The sequence below is a fragment of the Mobula birostris genome, chromosome 23 (assembly GCF_030028105.1).
Source record: "Mobula birostris isolate sMobBir1 chromosome 23, sMobBir1.hap1, whole genome shotgun sequence".
Lineage (NCBI taxonomy): Eukaryota > Metazoa > Chordata > Chondrichthyes > Myliobatiformes > Myliobatidae > Mobula > Mobula birostris.
In genome coordinates this window covers 7,215,327-7,234,761 of record NC_092392.1, presented here as the reverse complement: position 1 = coordinate 7,234,761, position 19,435 = coordinate 7,215,327, and the positions used below count along the sequence as shown (strand labels likewise).

General features: G+C 40.8%; 1 protein-coding gene across 1 annotated transcript in view; it reads right to left on the bottom strand.

Annotated features, from left to right (window-relative positions):
- snd1 (staphylococcal nuclease and tudor domain containing 1) overlaps positions 1 to 19,435 on the bottom strand; it is a 919,733-nt gene that overhangs the window by 719,282 nt on the left and 181,016 nt on the right. The window contains exon 12 of the mRNA XM_072241822.1: positions 8,263 to 8,363. Coding sequence (XP_072097923.1) covers positions 8,263 to 8,363 — 101 coding nt within the window. The remainder of the gene's footprint in view (positions 1 to 8,262; positions 8,364 to 19,435) is intronic.

The window sequence follows — 19,435 nt, the reverse complement described above, 5'->3', positions numbered from 1 at the left end:
ACTTTGCAATGAAACAAGGGAATGAGATACAACTTGTCTTAGTAAATTTGAATAACAGATATAATACCCCATCTCCAAACCACATGTACCTTTCATCTTCAAGGCCCTTAATTAAACTTAGCTTGCAGATCACAAAGTCATTGTACAGGCAACCCAAGGCCTGTAGCCAAAGTTACACAGCTACATAAAGCAACCAAGCACAAGCCTTATCAAGTAATAATACACAAGAGTGCCATTTGTAAAGATGAGACCAAATAGGTCCACAATGATTTCAAGTTCAATGACATTACCACTGCTGGCTTCCCTATTGGTTGGGGCATCACTCTCAGAAATTAACTGGCCAATCTACATACAGTGGTACTAGAAAGTTTGTGAAATCTTTGGAATGTTTCTATTTCTGCATAAATATAACCTAAAATATGATCAGATTTTGATGTGTCCTGAAACAAGAAAAAAGAGAACCCAATTAAATAAATAACACAGAAAACATGATACTTGTTCATTTATTTATTGAAAAAATTATCCAATATTACATTTGCGTCTCTGGCACTGAGCCGGGACCCTCAGCTCAGAAGGGAAGGAGGGAAAAAGAGGAGAGCAGTAGTGATAGGGGATTCGATAGCTAGGGGGATAGATAAGAGGTTCTGTGGAAGAGATCAAGAATCCCGGATGGTCTGTTGCCTCCCTGGTGCCAAGGTCCGCGATATCTCAGATCGAGTTCTCAGTATTCTCAAGAGGGAGGGTGAGCAGCCGGATGTCGTGGTCCATGTAGGAACCAATGACGAGGGTAGGAAGACTGAGAAGGTCCTGAAAGCTGAGTTTAGGGAGTTAGGCACCAAGTTAAAGGACAGGAACTCCAGGATAGCAATCTCAGGACTGCTACCAGTGCCACGTGCAGGCAGGTTTAGAAATAGTAAGATAGCGCAGATCAACATGTGGCTGAAGACATGGTGCAGGACGGAGGGCTTCAGATTTATAGATAATTAGGCAGTTTTTCAGAGAAGGTGGGACCTGTTCCGGAGGGATGGTTTACATCTGAACTGCAGGGGGACAAATATTCTTGCAGGTAGGTTTGCTAGAGAGGCTCCAGTGGATTTAAACTAGATACAAGGGGGAGGGGAACTAGAGTGTAAGAACAGATGTAAGGGAGAAGGAAGAACAAGAAAATAGTGAAGCTGTTTGCACTGTTAGTGATAAACAGAGAGTAAGAGGTGGAAAATTTCTTAAATGCATTTATTTTAATGCTAGGAGCATAAGAAAGGTGGATGAGCTTAAAGCATGGATTGATACCTGGAAGTATGATGTGGTAGCTATTAGTGAAACATGGTAACAGGAGGGGTATGATTGGCAACTAAATATTCCTGGATTTCATTGCTTCAGGTGTGATAGAATCGGAGGGACAAGAGGGGGAGATTTTTGCATTGCTTGTCAGAGAAAATATTACAGCGGTGCTCTGGCAGGATAGATTAGAGGGCTTGCCTTGGGAGGCTATTTGGGTGGAATTGAGGAATGGGAAAGGTGCAGTAACACTTATCGGGGTGTATTATAGACCATCAAATGGACAGCGAGAATTGGAGGAGCAAATTTGTAAGGAGATAGCAGATATTTGTAGTAAGCACAAGGTTCTGATTGTGGGAGATTTTAATTTTCCACACATAGACTGGGAAGCCCATACTGTAAAGGGTTGGATGGTTTGGAGTTTGTAAAATGTGTGCACGATAGTTTTTTGCAGCAATACAGAGGTACCAACTAGAGAAGGGGCAGTGCTGGATCTCCTGTTCGGGAATGAGATAGGTCAGGTGACAGAGGTTTGTGTTGGGGAACACTTCGAGTCCAGTGATCACAATGGCATTAGTTTCAATATAATTATGGAGAAAGATAGGTCTGGACCCAGGGTTCAGATTTTGGATTCGAGAAAGGCTAACTTTGAGGAGATGCGAAAGGCTTTAGAAGGAGTGGATTGGGACAATTTGTTTTATGGGAAGAATGTAATACAGAAATGGAGGTCATTTGAAGGTGAAATTTTGAGGATACAGAATCTTTATGTTCCTGTTAGGTTGAAAGGAAAGGTTAAAAGTTTGAGAGAGCCATGGTTTTCAAGGGATATTGGAAACTTGGCTCGGAAAAAGAGAGATAGCTACAATAAATATAGGCAGCATGGAGTAAATGAGGTGCTCGAGGAATATAAATAATGCAAAAAGAATCTTAAGAAAGAAATTAGAAAAGCTAAAAGAAGATATGAGGTTGCTTTGGCAAGTAAGGTGAAAATAAGCAAAAGGATAGTGAGGGATAAAATTGGTTCTTAGAGAATCAGAGTGGACAGCTATGTGTGGAGCCAAAAGAGATGCTGAACAATTTCTTTTCGTCGGTATTCACTAAGGAGAATGATATTGAAATGTGTAAGGTAAGGGAAACAAGTAGGGTAGTTATGGAAACTATGATGATTAAAGAAGAGGAAGTACTGGCGCTTTTAAGGAATATGAAAGTGGATAAGTCTCCAAGTCCTGACAGGATATTCCCTAGGACCTGGAGGGAAGTTAGCGTGGAAATAGCAGGGGCTCTGACGGAAATATTTCAAATACGTCATTAGGAACGGGGATGGTACCTGAGGATTGGCGTATTGCTCATGTTGTTCCATTGTTTAAAAAGGGTTCTAAGAGTAAACCTAGCAATTATCGGCCTGTGAGTTTGACGTCAGTGGTGGGTAAATTGATGGAAAGTAGTCTTAGAGATGGTATATATAATTACATGGATAGACAGGGTCTGATTAGGAACAGTCAACATGGATTTGTGCGTGGAAGGTCATGTTTATTGAATTTTTTTGACGAGGTTACTAGGAAAGTTGATGAGGGTAAAGCGGTGGATGTTGTCTACATGGACTTCAGTAAGGCCTTTGACAAGGTTCCACACAGAAGGTTAGTTAGGAAGATTCAATCGTTAGGTGTTAATATTGAAATAGTAAAGTGGATTCAGCTGTGGCTGGATGGGAGACACCAGAGAGTAGTGGTGGATAACTGTTTGTCAGGTTGGAGGCTGGTGACTAGTGGTGTGCCTCAGGGATCTGAACTGGGTCCAATGTTGTTTGTCATATACATTAATGATCTGGATGATGGGGTGGTAAATTGGATTAGTAAGTATGCAGATGATACTAAGGTAGGTGGAGTTGTGGATAATGAAGTAGGTTTTCAAAGCCTGCAGAGAGATTTAGGCCACTTAGAAGAGTGGGCTGAAAAACGGCAGATGGAGTTTAATGCTGATAAATGTGAGGTGCTACATTTTGGTAGGACTAATCAAAATAGGACATACATGGTAAATGGTAGAGCACTGAAGAATGCAGTAGAACAGAGGGATCTAGAAATAAAGGTGCATAGTTCCCTGAAGGTGGAATCTCATGTGGATAGGGCGGTGAAGAAAGCTTTTGGTATGCTGGCCTTTATAAATCAGAGCATTATTGAGTATAGGAGTTGGGACGTAATGTTGAAATTGTACCAGGAATTGGTGAGGCCTAATTTGGAGTATTGTGTACAGTTCTGGTCACCAAATTATAGGAAAGATGTCAACAAAATAGACAAAGTACAGAGAAGATTTACTAGGATGTTACCTGGGTTTCATCACCTAAGTTACAGGGAAAGGTTGAACAAGTTGGGTCTTTATTCTTTGGAGCGTAGAAGGTTGAGGGGGGACTTGATAGAGGTATTTAAAATTATGAGGGGGGTAGATAGAGTTGACATGGATAGGCTTTTTCCATTGAGAGTGGGGGAGATTCAAACAAAAAGACATAAGTTGAGAGTTAAAGGGCAAAAGTTTTGGGGTAACATGAGGGGGAACTTCTTTACTCAGAGAGTGGTAGCTGTGTGGAATGAGCTTCCAGCAGAAGTGGTTGATGCAGGTTCGATGCTGTCATTTAAAGTTAAATTGGATAGATATATGGACAGAAAAGGAATGGAGGGTTATGGGCTGAGTGCAGGTCGGTGGGACTAGGTGAGAGTAAGAGTTTGGCATGGACTAGAAGGGCCGAGATGGCCTGTTTCCGTGCTGTAATTGTTATATGGTTATATGTATTTGTTGGAAAAAGTATGTGACCCTCTAGGATTATCAGTTCTCTTAAAGGGAAAATTAGTCAGGTGTATCAATCAATGGGATGACAAGCAGGTGTGATTGTGGGAGGCCCTTCTCTATATAAAGAACATAAACCTGGGTCTTCACTATCAAAGTTTGTTCCTCACCACAGGTTTTTGGAAATGTGCTATGCCTCGATCAAAGGAGATTTCTTAGGACCTCAGAAAAAAAGTTGTTGATGCTCACTGGGCTGGAAAAGGATACAAAACCATTTCGAAAGAGTTTGAGCTCCATCAATCCACAGTAAGGCAAATGGAAGAAATTCATTACCATTGTTACTCTCCCCAAGAGAGGTTGAACAATAAAAAACACTCAAGGATCAAGGCATGTAATATTCCAGGGGGTCACAGAGAATAACGGGGTAGCATCTAAGGAGCGACAGGCCTCTCTTGCATTGGCTAATGTCAGTGTTCATGAGTCTACCATCATGCACTGAACAACAGTGGTGTGTATCATAGGATTGCAAGGAGAAAGTCACTACTCTCCAAGAAGAACATTGCTGCCTGTCTAAAGTTTGCTAAAGACCATGTGGATAAGGCAGAAGGCTATTGGAAGAATGTTCTGTGGACAGATGAGTCCAAAATAGAACTTTTTGGATTAAATGAGAAGTGTTATGTTTGGTGAAAAGCAAACACTGCATTCCAGCATAAGAACCTCATCCCACCTGTGAAACGTGGTGACAGTGTCATAGTTTGGGCCTGCTTTGCTGCCTCAGGACCAGGACAGCTTGCTATTCTGAATTGTACCAGCAACTTCCACAGAAAAATGTCAGGGTATCTGTCCATGAACTGAAGCTCAAGAGAAAGTGGGTCATGCAGCAAGACAACAACCCTAAACACACAAACCAGTCTACCAAGCAGAAGAAATTTCACGTTTTGGAGTGGCTGAGTCAGAGTCCTGACCTTAATCCCATAGAAATGTTGTGGAAGGACCTGAAGCAAGCAGTTCATGTAAGGAATCCCACCAATATCACAGAAGTGAAGCAGTTCTGTAAGGAGGAATAGCCTAAATTCCTTCAAGTTGATATGCAGGACTGATCACCAGTTACCAGGAGTATTTGGTTGAAGTTATTGTTGTACAAGGGGATCACATAAGTTACTGAAAACAAAGGCCCACATACTTTTTCCAACGAATATATGTAATATCGGATTATTTTTCTCAATAAATGAATGAACAAGTGTGATTTTTTTGTGTTTTTGGTTTAATTAGTTTCTCTGTATCTAGTTTTAGGACTTTCATGAAGATCTAATCACATTAGGTCATATTTATGCAGAAAAAGAGAAAATTCTAAAGGGTTCACAAACTTTCTAGCACCACTGTATAATCTGCAGCAAATGACTCACCTCACAATTTCCAAAAACCTTTCCCATCAACTACAAGTTACAAGTGTTCAATAAGAGTATTACCAACTTGTTTAAGCACATCTAGCTCAAACAATATACAGGGGCATACAAAAGTTTCGGATCCCTGGTGAAAATTTCTGTTACTGTGAATAGCTAAGCGAGTAAAAGATGAACTGAATTCCAAAAGGCACAACGTTAAAGATGACACATTTCTTTAATATTTTAAGAAAGAAAACTTCTTGATTTCCATCTTCTACAGTTTCAAAATAACAAAAAAGGAAAAGGGCCCGAAGCAAAAGTTTGGGCACCCTGCATGGCAGTACTTAGTAACACCCTCTTTGGCAAGTATCACAGCTTGTAAATGCTTCTCGTAGCCAGCTAAGAGTCTTTCAATTCTTGTTTGCAGGATTTTCGCCCATTCTTTCTTGCAAAAGGCTTCTAGATCTGTGAGATTCCTGGGCCGTCTTGCATGCACTGTTCTTTTGAGGTCTAGCCACAGATTCTCGATGTTTAGGTCAGGGGACTGTGAGGGCCATGGCAAAACCTTCAGCTTGCACCTCTTCAGGTAATCCATTGTGGATTTTGAGGTGTGTTTAGGATCATTATCCTTTTGTAGAAGCCATCCTCTTTTCATCTTTGGCTTTTTTTTTTAAACAGACAGTATGATGTTTGCTTCCAGAATTTGCTGGTATTTAATTGAATTCATTCTTCCCTCTACCAGTAAAAGTTCCTCGTGCCACTGGCTGCAACACAAACCCAAAGCATGATCAATCCACCCCCTTGCTTAACAGTTGGAGAGGGGTTCTTTTCATGAAATTCTGCACCCTTTTTTCTCCAAACATACCTTTGCTCATTGTGGCCAAAAAGTTCTATTCAAAAGGTTCAAAGGAACTAGACACTAGAATACTACAGCACAGTACAGGCCCTTCAGCAGTCGATGTTGTGCCGACCCATATATTCCTTTAAAAAAGTACTAAACCCACACTACCTCGTAACCCTCTATTTTTTTTCTTCCATATGCCTGTCCAAGTGGCTCCTAAATTACCCCTAATGTTTTAGCCTCGACCACAATCCCTGGCAAGTCATTCCAGGCACCCACAAATCTCTGTGTAAAAAAACTTTCACCGATGTCTCCCCTAAACTTCCCTCCCTTAACTTTGTACATATGCCCCCTGGTGTTTGCTATTCACGCCCTGGGAAACAGGTACTGGCTATCCACCCTTTCTATGCCTCTCATTATCTTGTAGACCTCTATCAAGTCCCCTCTCATCCTTCTACACTCCAAAGAGAAAAGTCCCAGCTCTGCTAACCTTGCCTCATAAGACTTGTTTTCCAATCCAGGCAACATCCTGATAAATCTCCTGCCCAAACTTTTGCATGGCACTGTAAACTAGTAGCTTATATAGCATCACATTTACCACCCTAAAAGTCACTTTCTCACAATCACCACACTGTGGTGCAGTATGTACCATCTTCAGAATCCACTACAACTGCTTGCCACAGCTCTTCCCAACCAGGGTCATCGACTACCAAAAAGAGAAATAGCAAGTACATCTACAATATTTCCTCTTAAATTGCAATCTCCAGTTACTATCACTCCCTGTCCTGTGAGAGGACAGTGATCAGAAGCACCATGGCAATTCAAAAAAAGTCACCTCATCACCACCCTCTGAATAGATCAACATAGCAACACTCACGTGAAATTTTATTTTTTATACATTGGAAACCTGTGTTGCTTTTTCAGTATTTGCATGTGGAATGTAGATACCATTGGCAAAATCTGCTGCTGAAGGGGAGTATACAATCAAAAGCTTGGCGTATTGAACTTCCTTAAGTGTTGTAAGATCTCAGACATCCAGTGACAAGCATGCCCAGACTTGTAATTCTTGCTGAAAACAATTGCATTCTAGTCAGGTGGTGAGTTACTCTTCACAGAAAGCCAGTCTTGGTCCTGCTCTTGAAGGCATGATATTTAAATGGATGGTCCTGTGATTTCTTTGGACAATGGTAAACCTTCCTGTATGTTGAAAGCAGAGAATTTTGAGATGATAGTAATCTTATTGGGGCTTAAGAAAGTTATTCTGCAGCACCATGCAAGTTTACAAAAAGACTGATTAGACCGCACTGGGGATTGTGCGCATTTTGATCACCACACTATAGAAAAGAAGTGGTTGAGCTGAAGAAAGTGCAGGAGGTTCATCAGGATGGTGCCTGATTAGAGAACATTAATTATGGAGAGAGATTAACAGATTGGTCTTGTTTTCGTTAGAATGAAGGAAGCTGAGGGCTTACACTTGCAGAAAGAATCTGGGTCATTAATTCTTCAAGTGGATCAATGGTAACCCCAGCTGAATTAATAAACCGTGACAAATTAATTCAGCACCAATACTTACACAATTACTATCACTGCACATTACTCTTCACAAATGCCAAATAATTTCTTTTGTCTGAAAACAGAATTACTGAAACAAATTTTTCTTAAACAGTCTTGACTGCATATAGGAATACAACAGCCGCAACTATCAATGCCATCATTTTCAAACATTTGTTTCAAGTAGTATAACTTTTAGTTTAACATATTTGAGGCCCAAGATCACCTTTCTGGCAACTATCCAGACTAAATGTTGAAACAAATGTTGAAACAAACTCAAAACATTATCCCAGTTAGCCGAAAGCCAGATATGCCAAGTTTACCAGTCTGTTTTCTCCCCACAGCCGTGTCTTATGATCTAATTATTTTCCATTAATAAAAAAACATGAACAGTTTTTTTAAGATCTGCTCAAGCTTTGATCTACTCACATTCCACCAATAGTAACTGTAGAACAAGTGCGTTCAGGGAATGCTGGGGTCACATTCGTGGCCGGGGTGGCTTGCCTGATGTAATCCACTGTTACATTAACCTAATGAACAAGGAAAAAGAACGATTAGATGCTGGCATATCAAATTGATCTAATTTCTATCTACAAAGGACAAAATTTGCAGATCACAACTGATCAGGTGCTAGATCAAAAAAAGGAGTTTGAAATTTGTAAATCCATCCAAAGATCCATGGGAAAACTCGCTTTTGCCAGAATAAGTCAAAGATCATGAAAAGATGATAGATATCTAAAACATTATTTCCAAGCATCGCAAGGTAATTAAAGATTTTTATAAGGCAGTGAGCAAGAACACATCAGTTAGGACAACTTTAACTCACACTCAACTAACCATGCATTCATGAAAACACAAAGCTGAATATTCTTGAAAAAGAATAGATATGCCTAATGAAAATTTTATAAGTTGAGATTTTTTTTATATAATTGAATAAAGTAGAGAAACTAATTTTTTCTAATAAAGGAAAAAGGCAGAATTTAGATAAAAGAAGACACAGCTCAACTGATAAATACTGAATGGTACAATAGGATTGGGAAGCAGAGCCGTCTATTTCTGTTGTTACAGCACTATTTCTACAGTAGAACTTTCTACTCGTGATATCTTTGAAGTTCAGCAGACAAAAATCCAATGAAAACTAACTATCAATTATCTTCTTAGTACTGTAGTAATTATAAGTGGAGAGCCTTTCATAAAGAGTCGGGAAATTATTGGGAAAAAAACTCTAAGAGTCAGGGCTTAGGCTCATTAAGAAAGGCTGGGGGTGATTTTCAGGAAATGGTAGAATCCTTAATGAAATTGTCGTATCAATATACTTAGAAATTAATAGAACTGAGTAGCTTTAATGTGGATTTATGAAAGGGAAACAATGTTTGACTAATATATTGCAGGTGTTTTTGAGGATTTCTTATAGAACATGAAAGGTAACAAGTAGATATGCAGAATATGGATTTTCTAAATATTTTCAGTAAGGTCCCACCAAAGTAAGTCAGTGAACAAAGTTAGACTACATAGAATAGGGATCAATTTTGAGTGTGAATTTAGAATTGATTAACAAATTGAAAAGCAATAAGAATAAACAAGCCTTTACTATTGGCAGATGATGACTAGTGGGCACCAACTACTCACCACAATGTGACTGAGCGGCTAAAATATAACATTTGGAAATTTGTTTATGGTACAAGATTAAATGGGAATTACATCTGAAAATACAGAAGGGCAACAACAGTTCCGCATTTCATTTAAATGCAACAACTACATGAAATAGCATTCAAAACACATCAAAGTTGCTCGTGAACGCAGCAGACCAGGCAGCATCTCCAGGAAGAGGTACAGTCGACATTTCAGGCTGAGACCCTTCATCAGGATGAACTGAAAGAAGAGCTGGTAAGAGATTTGAAAGCAGCTTTTCTAGCTCTTTTACTAGCTCTTCTTTCAGTTAGTCCTGACGAAGGGTCTCGGCCCGAAACATCGACTGTACCTCTTCCTAGAGATGCTGCCTGGCCTGCTGCGTTCACCAGCAACTTTTGTGTGTGTTGCTTGAAATTCCAGCATCTGCAGATTTCCTCGTGTTTGCGTTATGAAATAGCATTCGTGTGTGACAACGAAGCAATACATTAATTCATGATCAAACCAGAATTATTGGTTGTACCAATTTCATTAGATATCCATTTCAAAATCATTTATTGAAATTTATAGTTACTAATGCTCTTTTATAAGGTTGTGGAATGTGCCTGGATTAGACTAACAGCCCAGGCATTAAGTATTTGAGTTGGGGTATCATGTTGCAGCTGAACAAGATGTCAGTGAGGTTGCATTGGAACATAGTTTGCAGTTTGGATCACCACACTACAGAAAGGATGTGCTTCAGTTAAGGAGGTAGGAGAAAAGATTCACAAGGATGTTGCTGGGACTGGAGGGGTGAGTTACCAGCAGAGAGAGACTAGATTCAGATTTTCCCTGGAGTGAAAGAGGCTGAGGGACTGGACTTACAAATTGAGGGGCGTAGTTAGCCATAATTATTTCCCCCTGAATGGGAAAGTCTAAACTGGAGGGCATAGATTTTAAGTTGAGAGGGAAGAAATTCAAAGGTGGTCTGAGGAGCAAAGCACAGAGGGTGGTAATTATATAGAACAAGCTGCCAGAAGAGGAGCTAGAGGTAGATACAATTATAGCATTTAAAAAGCATTCAGACAGATAAGTAGATAGGAAGGATGGGTTTAGAAGGATATGGACAAACACAGGCAAACGGAACTTGCTCTAACAGGCACCTTGATCAGCACAGACAAGTTGGGGTAAAGGGCCTGTTTACATACTCCGTAACACAATGACTCAATTTCTATCAGATAATGTATAATCTGATCACTGTTCTTTTACTAAGTATGAGAAAATTAATATTTGGATATAGCTGCAGCATCTCTATTCAATGGACATTTAGATCAATAACTGATTGATGGCAAACTGAATCGTACCCTATAAATTACCATCTTCAAGCTGTATCAGTTTATTAATTGCAGCTTCTGGCACTTCACAAAACTTAAAAATAGTACAATTTTATGATCAATGGTAATTTTTAAAGTAATGAAAAGCAATTCTAATGATGTAAATTCCAGACTGCTGAATTGCTAATAATATGTTACAGCTAAATCGGCTCCGCACCTTACCTTCAGCAACATAATCAAGATTGCCAGCCTATTAAGGATTACTAACAAGAATGATTGTAGCTGTTAATTCAGCAGAACCGAACTTGCATGCTGTGGTATACTGGGAACTGAATATACCGATCCCAGTAATAGATTACCAAACTCCAGTATGTCATTCTCCAGCATTTGGGTTGCATGGTCCTGAGGGGAACTCAAGTCAAGTAGGTTCCCAAAATCAATAAATCACATCTGGTTTAGGGGAATTCAAAGGCATTGCAGTGAGCACAATTACCAACTGAACAAATTAAGATAACACTTTAAAATAACCAAATGAAGCCAATTAGATTCAATAATATATGCATAACCCAATTAATTATGTTTCATAACCAGCAACAATGCATATCAAATGAAACAGGCTTTATAAAAACAACCAAACATTTATTAAACACGGATAAACGATAAAAAAAAACAAACGAAAACTTTAACCGGAAGTTAACCATTATGCAGCCCGTTCAACAAATCGTCACTCGGCACTGGTTCTTAAAGCATTAAATGCGAAAAAAATTCTTAAAGTGATAAAGTCAGATATAGTTCTTAAAACGGTAAATTCGAAAGTCCAACAGATTTATACGTTCAGTTGGGAGAGACTTCTCTGGAGAAGGATTTCTTCATAGACGCGACTTTCCTGCTGGTTCTGTCCACAGGATTTACGATGCAGTAAATAAACAGTTTAAAACAACTGACCTTAAATTCTTTTAGAGAGAGCAAACCTTTGCATAAACTCTCTTCACTTTTGGCAAGAGTTATCTATGATGCAGGTCGCTACTCCTTCAACAAAGACTCAATAAGGTTGATCCCTTGTTAAACTGCCAAATGATGCCGGCTCCTCTCAATCCTTCGATCCTGTACTTCGATGAAGTCTTCACTCTCCCTTCTACTGCTGGAATAGGGTAAATCAGAGCATCTAGCCAAAAATTTCCAGTCCAATAATACTGTATCTTGCAACAGAAACGGAGACACAACACGTTCTACCTGGAAAACTAAAAACTAAAAAAACTAAAAGCAACATCTGGGATCTTCCCTTATAAACCCATGGTGCACATGTCATCACATGACCTCACATTGGTCGGAAAGTCAAATCAGGTGACCTCCAAAAGACCATTACATCATTCTCACAAAAACACAGATCTCCTTGAGGCATGTAACAATTACTACACTAACTTTCCTTGGGTGCACTATACACATTACCTTATCAACTCACACATTTTGTTGATGTGGTATATTACAGGATCACCTGATTTCAATGGATTCATAAGAATAAACACCCCTTCTCTCTAAGGTACAACACTATGGTAGATTTTCAACGGAACAAACCAAAATTAATACAAAAGAACATTCAAGAAGTCAGGTAAATGATAATAGAGAAGCATAAATCTGAGGAAGAGTACAAGACCATCTTAAAAGCACTGACATCCCTCGGAGCTCAGTGCAGTCCATCGTGAAAAAGTGGAAAACATTGGAAACCACAGCCACACTGCCTTGGTCAGATCGCTCCTCTAAACTTAGTTGGCGGAGAAGAATGGCACTTTTAAGAGAGGCAACTGTGACACCAACAGACACTGTGAGTGAGCTGCGGAAATCAGCAACTGCAACTGGTTCCACAATCTCTAACACCTTGCACACAAGGGTGTACGTGGAAGAAGCCCTGACCAAAACAAAAGCGCATCTGTGTGCATAAAGATATTGTAAAGATGTAGTCTTGTGGTCGGATGAGACGAAAAAACTTTTTGGCCTGAACACTAAGCGGTGTGTGTGGTGTAAATCTAATACTGTGCATAAGTCAGGTAACACCACCCTTCCTGTAAAGTATGTTGGATGTCAGTCCAGAGGCCTTCAACATCTTCTTTCTGGAAAGAATCACAATCCTCTATGAAGTTTCTCAGTCATCCAGGTCACCGTTAAACAGCAGAAGTAAATTAAGGCAAATAGACTTCCTGCATTGTCTAGAAAACTTTTCGCCACTCATCTAAGAGTTCTAAACAACACAACAAGTCCAGTTGCCTTGATTTACTGCTGCCATTTGACAGAGAAACACAAAACTCAATTTAAGTGCGCACGCGCCGGTCGTGCATGCAGCCTGTTACAGCTGTTCCGACTAGTTTTCTTACTTTTTTAACTTACGTTATTTGTTGTATTTTTTTTCATGGTAACACGCTGAAGCTGCAGCCTCTCTAACATGCTCGTGGAGAGAGTTTTATTTGGGTTTTTAGCGCTGGAAATAGTTACATTCGGACACATCTCATTAGCGGGGCAGCAGTATGGTCCCATTGTTTATTCCAGGGACCAGCTGATTGCACGTATACCGGCCGGTTTAACGAACAGAGCAGTGGACATCTCTGCTGAAATCTGGAGGAAGACACACAGAGGATGCAGAGGGGATCAAAAAGGCGAGGAAAGAGGACCGGGTCGAGACAACAGAGACTTATGGAGAAGAGGAGTTCTCCACTTGGACTGCACATGGACATACCCGACCAAAACTTTTCCATGGAGGGCTTCCAGACCGTTCGGGCTGACCGGAAGTGCACTGAGAGCGGTAAGCGTAAAGGAGTTGGGGGCTTGCTGTTCTGGTTAATAACGGATGGTGCGATCCTGCTCATATACAATTGAGGAACGTGTTTGTAGCCTGGATATTGAACTTTTTGCTGTTGGATTCCGGCCATATTCCACCAAGATACAACACTGGGCATCATCGGACGTTGTTCCTGCCTGTGGCCATCAAACTTTGCAGCTCCTCCCGTGAAGGGTCAGACACCCTGAGCCACTAGGCTGGTCCTGGACTTATTTTCAGCTGGCATAGTTTGCATATTGTTGTTTGATTGTTTGTGGTTTTTGTATTACTATATTTATGCTCTATTCTTGGTTGGTGCAGCTGTAACGAAACTCAATTTTCCTCGGGATCAATAAAGTATGTCTATGTCTATGTCTAATCCTCAAATCCTATCCCTTTCCCTGGTATCATCACTTCCTAAACCTTTTCCTAATCCACATCTTGCATGTCATAGAAAATATTCACGTGTCTGTCATCAGACTGAAGAGGAAGTGGCAGTCGGGACTCAGCTGTGACCACCAACCCAACAAACATGAGGTGACAGCGTATCCAAATTTTATTGCCCCAAATCCAAATCATATTATGTCACAAAAATATAAAAACATTATTTTTTGTTTCTTTCAGAACCCTGTCCATCCTGCAAACTAAACTCCACTACACCCTACCTTCCCCCTTCCGCAAATCAAATGTTAGTCTATTCCGTTAAATAACAGCATAGCATCACTTTATCATAAATTGGCTTAATATGCAAGCGAAACATCTGGGAGAAACACATCTCTATTTATAATATGAGATTGAAGGAAAGAAGAGGTTCACTTCACAGAAAGTCACAATACAGATGGTTTTCTAGGATTTTTTTTCATGAGATAAACAACAAAAGCCAGTTAAGGGAATGCAAACAATACCATGAAAGCAGATTTTCAAAATAACATTTTAGAAAAACTGTAATCCAAACAATGATAGGTTGAAAAAAAAACTGACTCAAGGGCAAAAACAGAGCTCTGATAAATGGTCATTTTTCAGACTGGAGGACAGTAGACGGTGATGCACCCTGGCTGCCAATGTCAAGTCAAGTACTTTTTTTTTGGAATATATATTCTCAGCATTTGCGGAAGCAAAATTTCAATTCGCAGGCAACACTAAATTTGCAGAGGTGTGGTACACAATGAGAAGATAACAGGAGAACCGAGAGAGGCTACCAGAATGGACAGACAAGTCACAGGTAAGCTGAAGAAGCGCATTTCCGCACAAAGATGGAAGGGAGACAATAATACATATTCTAAGGAATAAGTACATGTAGAAAGTTGGACGACTTAAGCATATGGGTTCCTGGACCATACAGTGGCATGAAAAAGCTTGGGCACCCCGGTGAAAATTTCTGTTACTGTGAATAGCTAAGCCAGTAAAAGATGAACTGATCTCCAAAAGGCATAAAGTTAAAGATGACACATTTCTTTAATATTTTAAGCAAGAAAACTTGTTTATTTCCATCTTTTACAGTTTCAAAATAACAAAAAAGGAAAAGGGCCCGAAGCAAAAGTTTGGGCACCCTGCATGGCAGTACTTAGTAACACCCCCTTTGGCAAGTATCACAGCTTGTAAATGTTTCTCGTAGCCAGCTAAGAGTCTTTCAATTCTTGTTTGGGGGATTTTCGCCCATTCTTCCTTGCAAAAGGCTTCTAGTTCTGTAAGATTTTTGGGCCGTCTCGCACGCACTGCTCTTTTGAGGTCTAGCCACAGATTCTCAATGTTTAGATCAGGGGACTGTGAGGGCCATGGCAAAACCTTCAGCTTGCACCTCCTGAGGTAGTCCATTGTGGATTTTGAGGTGTGTTTAGGTTCATTATCCTGTTGTAGAAGCCATCCTCTTTTCATCTTCGGCTTTTTTTTTACAGACGGTGTGATGTTTGCTTCCAGAATTTGCAGGTATTTAATTGAATTCATTCTTCCCTCTACCAGTAAATGTTCCCCATGCCACTGGCTACAACACAAGCTCAAAGCATGATCGATCCACCCCCGTGCTTAGCAGCTGGAGAGGGGTTCTTTTCATGAAATTCTGCACCCTTTTTTCTCCAAACATACCTTTGCTCATTGCAGCCAAAAAGTTCTATTCAGAAGCTTCAAAGGAACATCTAAACAAGCCTGATGCATTTTGGAAACAAGTTCTCTGGACTGATGAAGTTAAAATAGAACTTTTTGGCCGCAACTTTAACTGTATGCCTTTTGGAAATCAGTTCATCTTTTACTCGCTTAGCTATTCACAGTAACAGAAATTTTCACCAGGGGTGCCCAAACTTTTGCATGCCACTGTATATAGAGGCTGAATTCAAAAGCAGGGAGATTACTCAAACCTTTAGAAAAGCCTAAATACGCCAAACTGGTTATCTGCACCCATTTCTAATCACATTTTACAGAGAATATAGAAATCTACTGCACATTACAGGCCCTTCAGTCCACAATGCTATGCTGACCATGTAACCTACTCTAGAAACTAAAGCTCCATGCACCTATCTAAGAGTCTCTTCAAAGACCCTATTGTATCTGCCTCTACCACCAACGCTGGCAGGGCATTCCATGCACCCACCACTCACTGTGTGAAACATATACCCTGTACCTACTTCCAAGCACCTTAAAACTGTGCCCCCTTGTGTTAGCCATTTTAGCCTCTCATCACCTTATACATCTCCATCAGGTCACCTATCACCCTCCGTCGCTCCAAGGAGAAAAGGCCTAGCTCACTCAACCTATTCTCATAAGGCACATTCTCCAATCCAGGCAACATCATTGTAAATCTCCTCTGCACTCTCTCTATAGTATCCACATCCTTCCTATAATGAGGTGACCAGAACAGAACAGTACTCCAGCTGGGGTCTAACTAAGGTCTTCTATAGCCATAACATTATCTCATGGCTCTTGAACTCAATCCCACGGTTGTTGAAGACCAACACACCATATGCCTTCTTGACTACAGTGTTAAACGGCGCTTTGAGTGTCCTATGGACCCACGATCTATCTGATCCTCCATAACTCCTTACCGCTGTAACATTTGACAACCCTCCGGACTATCCACAACACCTCCAACTTTTGTGTCATCAGTAAACTTACTAAATCACCCTTCTATTTCCTCATCCAGGTCTTTCATATCAAAAAAAAATCACAAAGGGGAAGTGTCCCGGGACAGATCCCCGCAGAACACCACTGGTCGCCAACCACCATGCAGAATACGAACTGCTTACAACCACCCTTGCCTTCTGTGGGCAAGCCAATTCTGGACCCAAAAAGCAAGGCCTCCTTGAATCCCATGTCTCATTACTTTCTGAATGAGCCTTGCATGGGGAACCTTATCAAATGCCTTACTGAAATCCATACACACTACATCATTGATGCTCTACATCCAATGTGTTTTGTTACATCCTCAAAGAATTCAATCAGACTTGTAAGTCACCACCTACCCTTGACAAAGCCATGCTGACTATCCCAAGTTGGGGTGCATAGGTGTTACTCTGGTTAACAATCAGCGGTGAGCGGTGAGCCACAGGGGTCGGTGCTGTTCACGATATACATTAATGATCTGGAAGAGGGGGCCAACTGTCGTGTATCCAAGTTTGCTGATGATAATAAACTGAGTAGAAAAGCAAATTTTGCAGAAGATACGGACAGTCTGCAGAGAGATATAGATAGGTTAAGTGAGCAGGCAAGGGTCTAGCAGATGGAATACAATGTTGGTAAATCCGAGGTCATCCACCTTGGAAGGAAAAGTCAAAGAGCAGATTTTAATTTAAATGGTAAAAAATATTACTGGTGAGGCCGCACCTGGAGTACTGCATGCGGTTCTGGTCTCCTTACTTGAGGAGGGATATACTGACTTTGGAAGTAGTGCAGAGGAGGTTGATTCCAGAGATGAGGGGGTTAGACTATGAGGAGAGATTGAGTCGCCTGGGACTGTATTTGCTGGAATTCAGAAGAATGAGAGGAGATCTTATAGAAACATAAAATTACGAAAGGGATAGATAAGATAGAGGCAGGAAAGTTGCTTCCACTGGTAGGTGAGACAAGAACTAGGGGACAAAGCCTCACGATTCAGGGGAATAGACTTAGGATGAAGATGAGGAACAGCTTTTCCCAGAGAGTGGTGAATCTGTGGAATTCTCTGCCCAATGAAGCAGTGGAGGCACCTCAGTAAATATATTTAAGACAAGGGTGGATAGATTTTGCATATTAGGGGAATGAAGGTCTACAGGGAAAAGCCAAGTAGGCGGATGCCAGATCAACCCTGATCTTATTGAATGGCGCAGCAGGCTCGATGGGCCAGATGGCCTACTCCTGCTCTTATTTCTCATGTTCCAAATTAAAATCACCCATCATAACAAGCCTATTGTTATTGCACCATTCCAGAATCTGCCTCCCCATCTGCACTACTACTACTGGGGGAAGGGGGTTCAGTAAAAAAAAACAGAATATTCCTCCTTTCCTGTTTTTGACTTCCACCCACACTGACTCAGTAGACAATCCCTCCATGACTTCCTCCTTTACTGCAGCCGTGATACGATCCCTGATTAACAATACATGCCCCACCTCTTATTTCCCTCCATGCTTTTTTGAAACATCTAAAGCCCAGCACACTCAGCAGCCATTTCTGCCCCTTGAGATATCCCAGTGTCTGTAATGGCCGCAACATATTGATCCAAGCTCTAAGTTTATCCGCCTTGTTTATGACACTAGTTGCATTTAAACTGACATATCTCAAACCATCTGGCTCAGTGCATCTTTACTCTATCATCTCTACTTGTGCACCAACCACCCCATCCTCTGCCTCTTCACTTTAGTTCCCACCCCTTTGCAAATCTAGTTTAAACTTTCCTCACTCGCATGACCAAACGTCTCTCCCCAGATATTGGTTCCCCTTCAGCTCAGGTGCAACCACTGCCACTTGTACAGGTCAACCCTTCCCGAGATAAGGTTCCAATGACGCAAGAACCTAGTTAAAGTTAAAGGTTTATAATTAAATTACAGTACAACAAAGGTAAATCCATTGCCTATGGTATATCGCGGCATGCGATGACATTACCTCCGGTTTCGCCATGTCTTGGTTCGGGAAGGTGTAAAGGCAGGTGCCATGCGTGCAGCATGATCATGAAGAGCTCCGTTTCTACCCACAAAGAAACATTATAGAAGCAACGCTGTAAGTTAATAAGAATGTATTCGAAGTAAAAATATTAATGCGGTTTCTGTTAAGGAAGCGGCAGTTGGGGCGGCGCGCATGCCGGCTTTTTAATTTCAAACGCGGGGTCGCTCGAGCCCGATGGCAGTTGACGGGACCCCCTCGCTCCCTACTCAGGGCGGCTGGAGACACTAGCTAAAAGGAGAGAGCGCACCTGGTCTCCAGAATGAAACAGACGTTGTATATGTTGGGTTTTTTTATCAACAGTTTTCACCATATGACGTTAATGTGGAAGAGTGAACAGTAAATGGTTAACTTTACTACAACTCTGTCTTCACTGGCTCCGGTTTAACTTGGTGTTTAGTCAGAGTTTCAACACACAGAACAAGAACACTACAGGCCTAATTTTTCTCCTATGTCTTTTTATCCAATACGTTTGACAGATACACAATTCTTGAGCATCATCTTCAAGTCAGTCCATAAATACCAGAAAAGTAGACCGCTCTTGTAACAGTCAGAGTCTATCACTGAATTGGCTGCTTTCAGTTAAAAACAAAACAAATTGTATCAATATAATAACTATATCAAGTTCTGACACTTTATACATGCCTAGTCATGTCACACCAGGCAGTATATCTAGTGGAAATACCATTCACTAGACTCATCAGAAATATTCGAAGTATTTCCTCC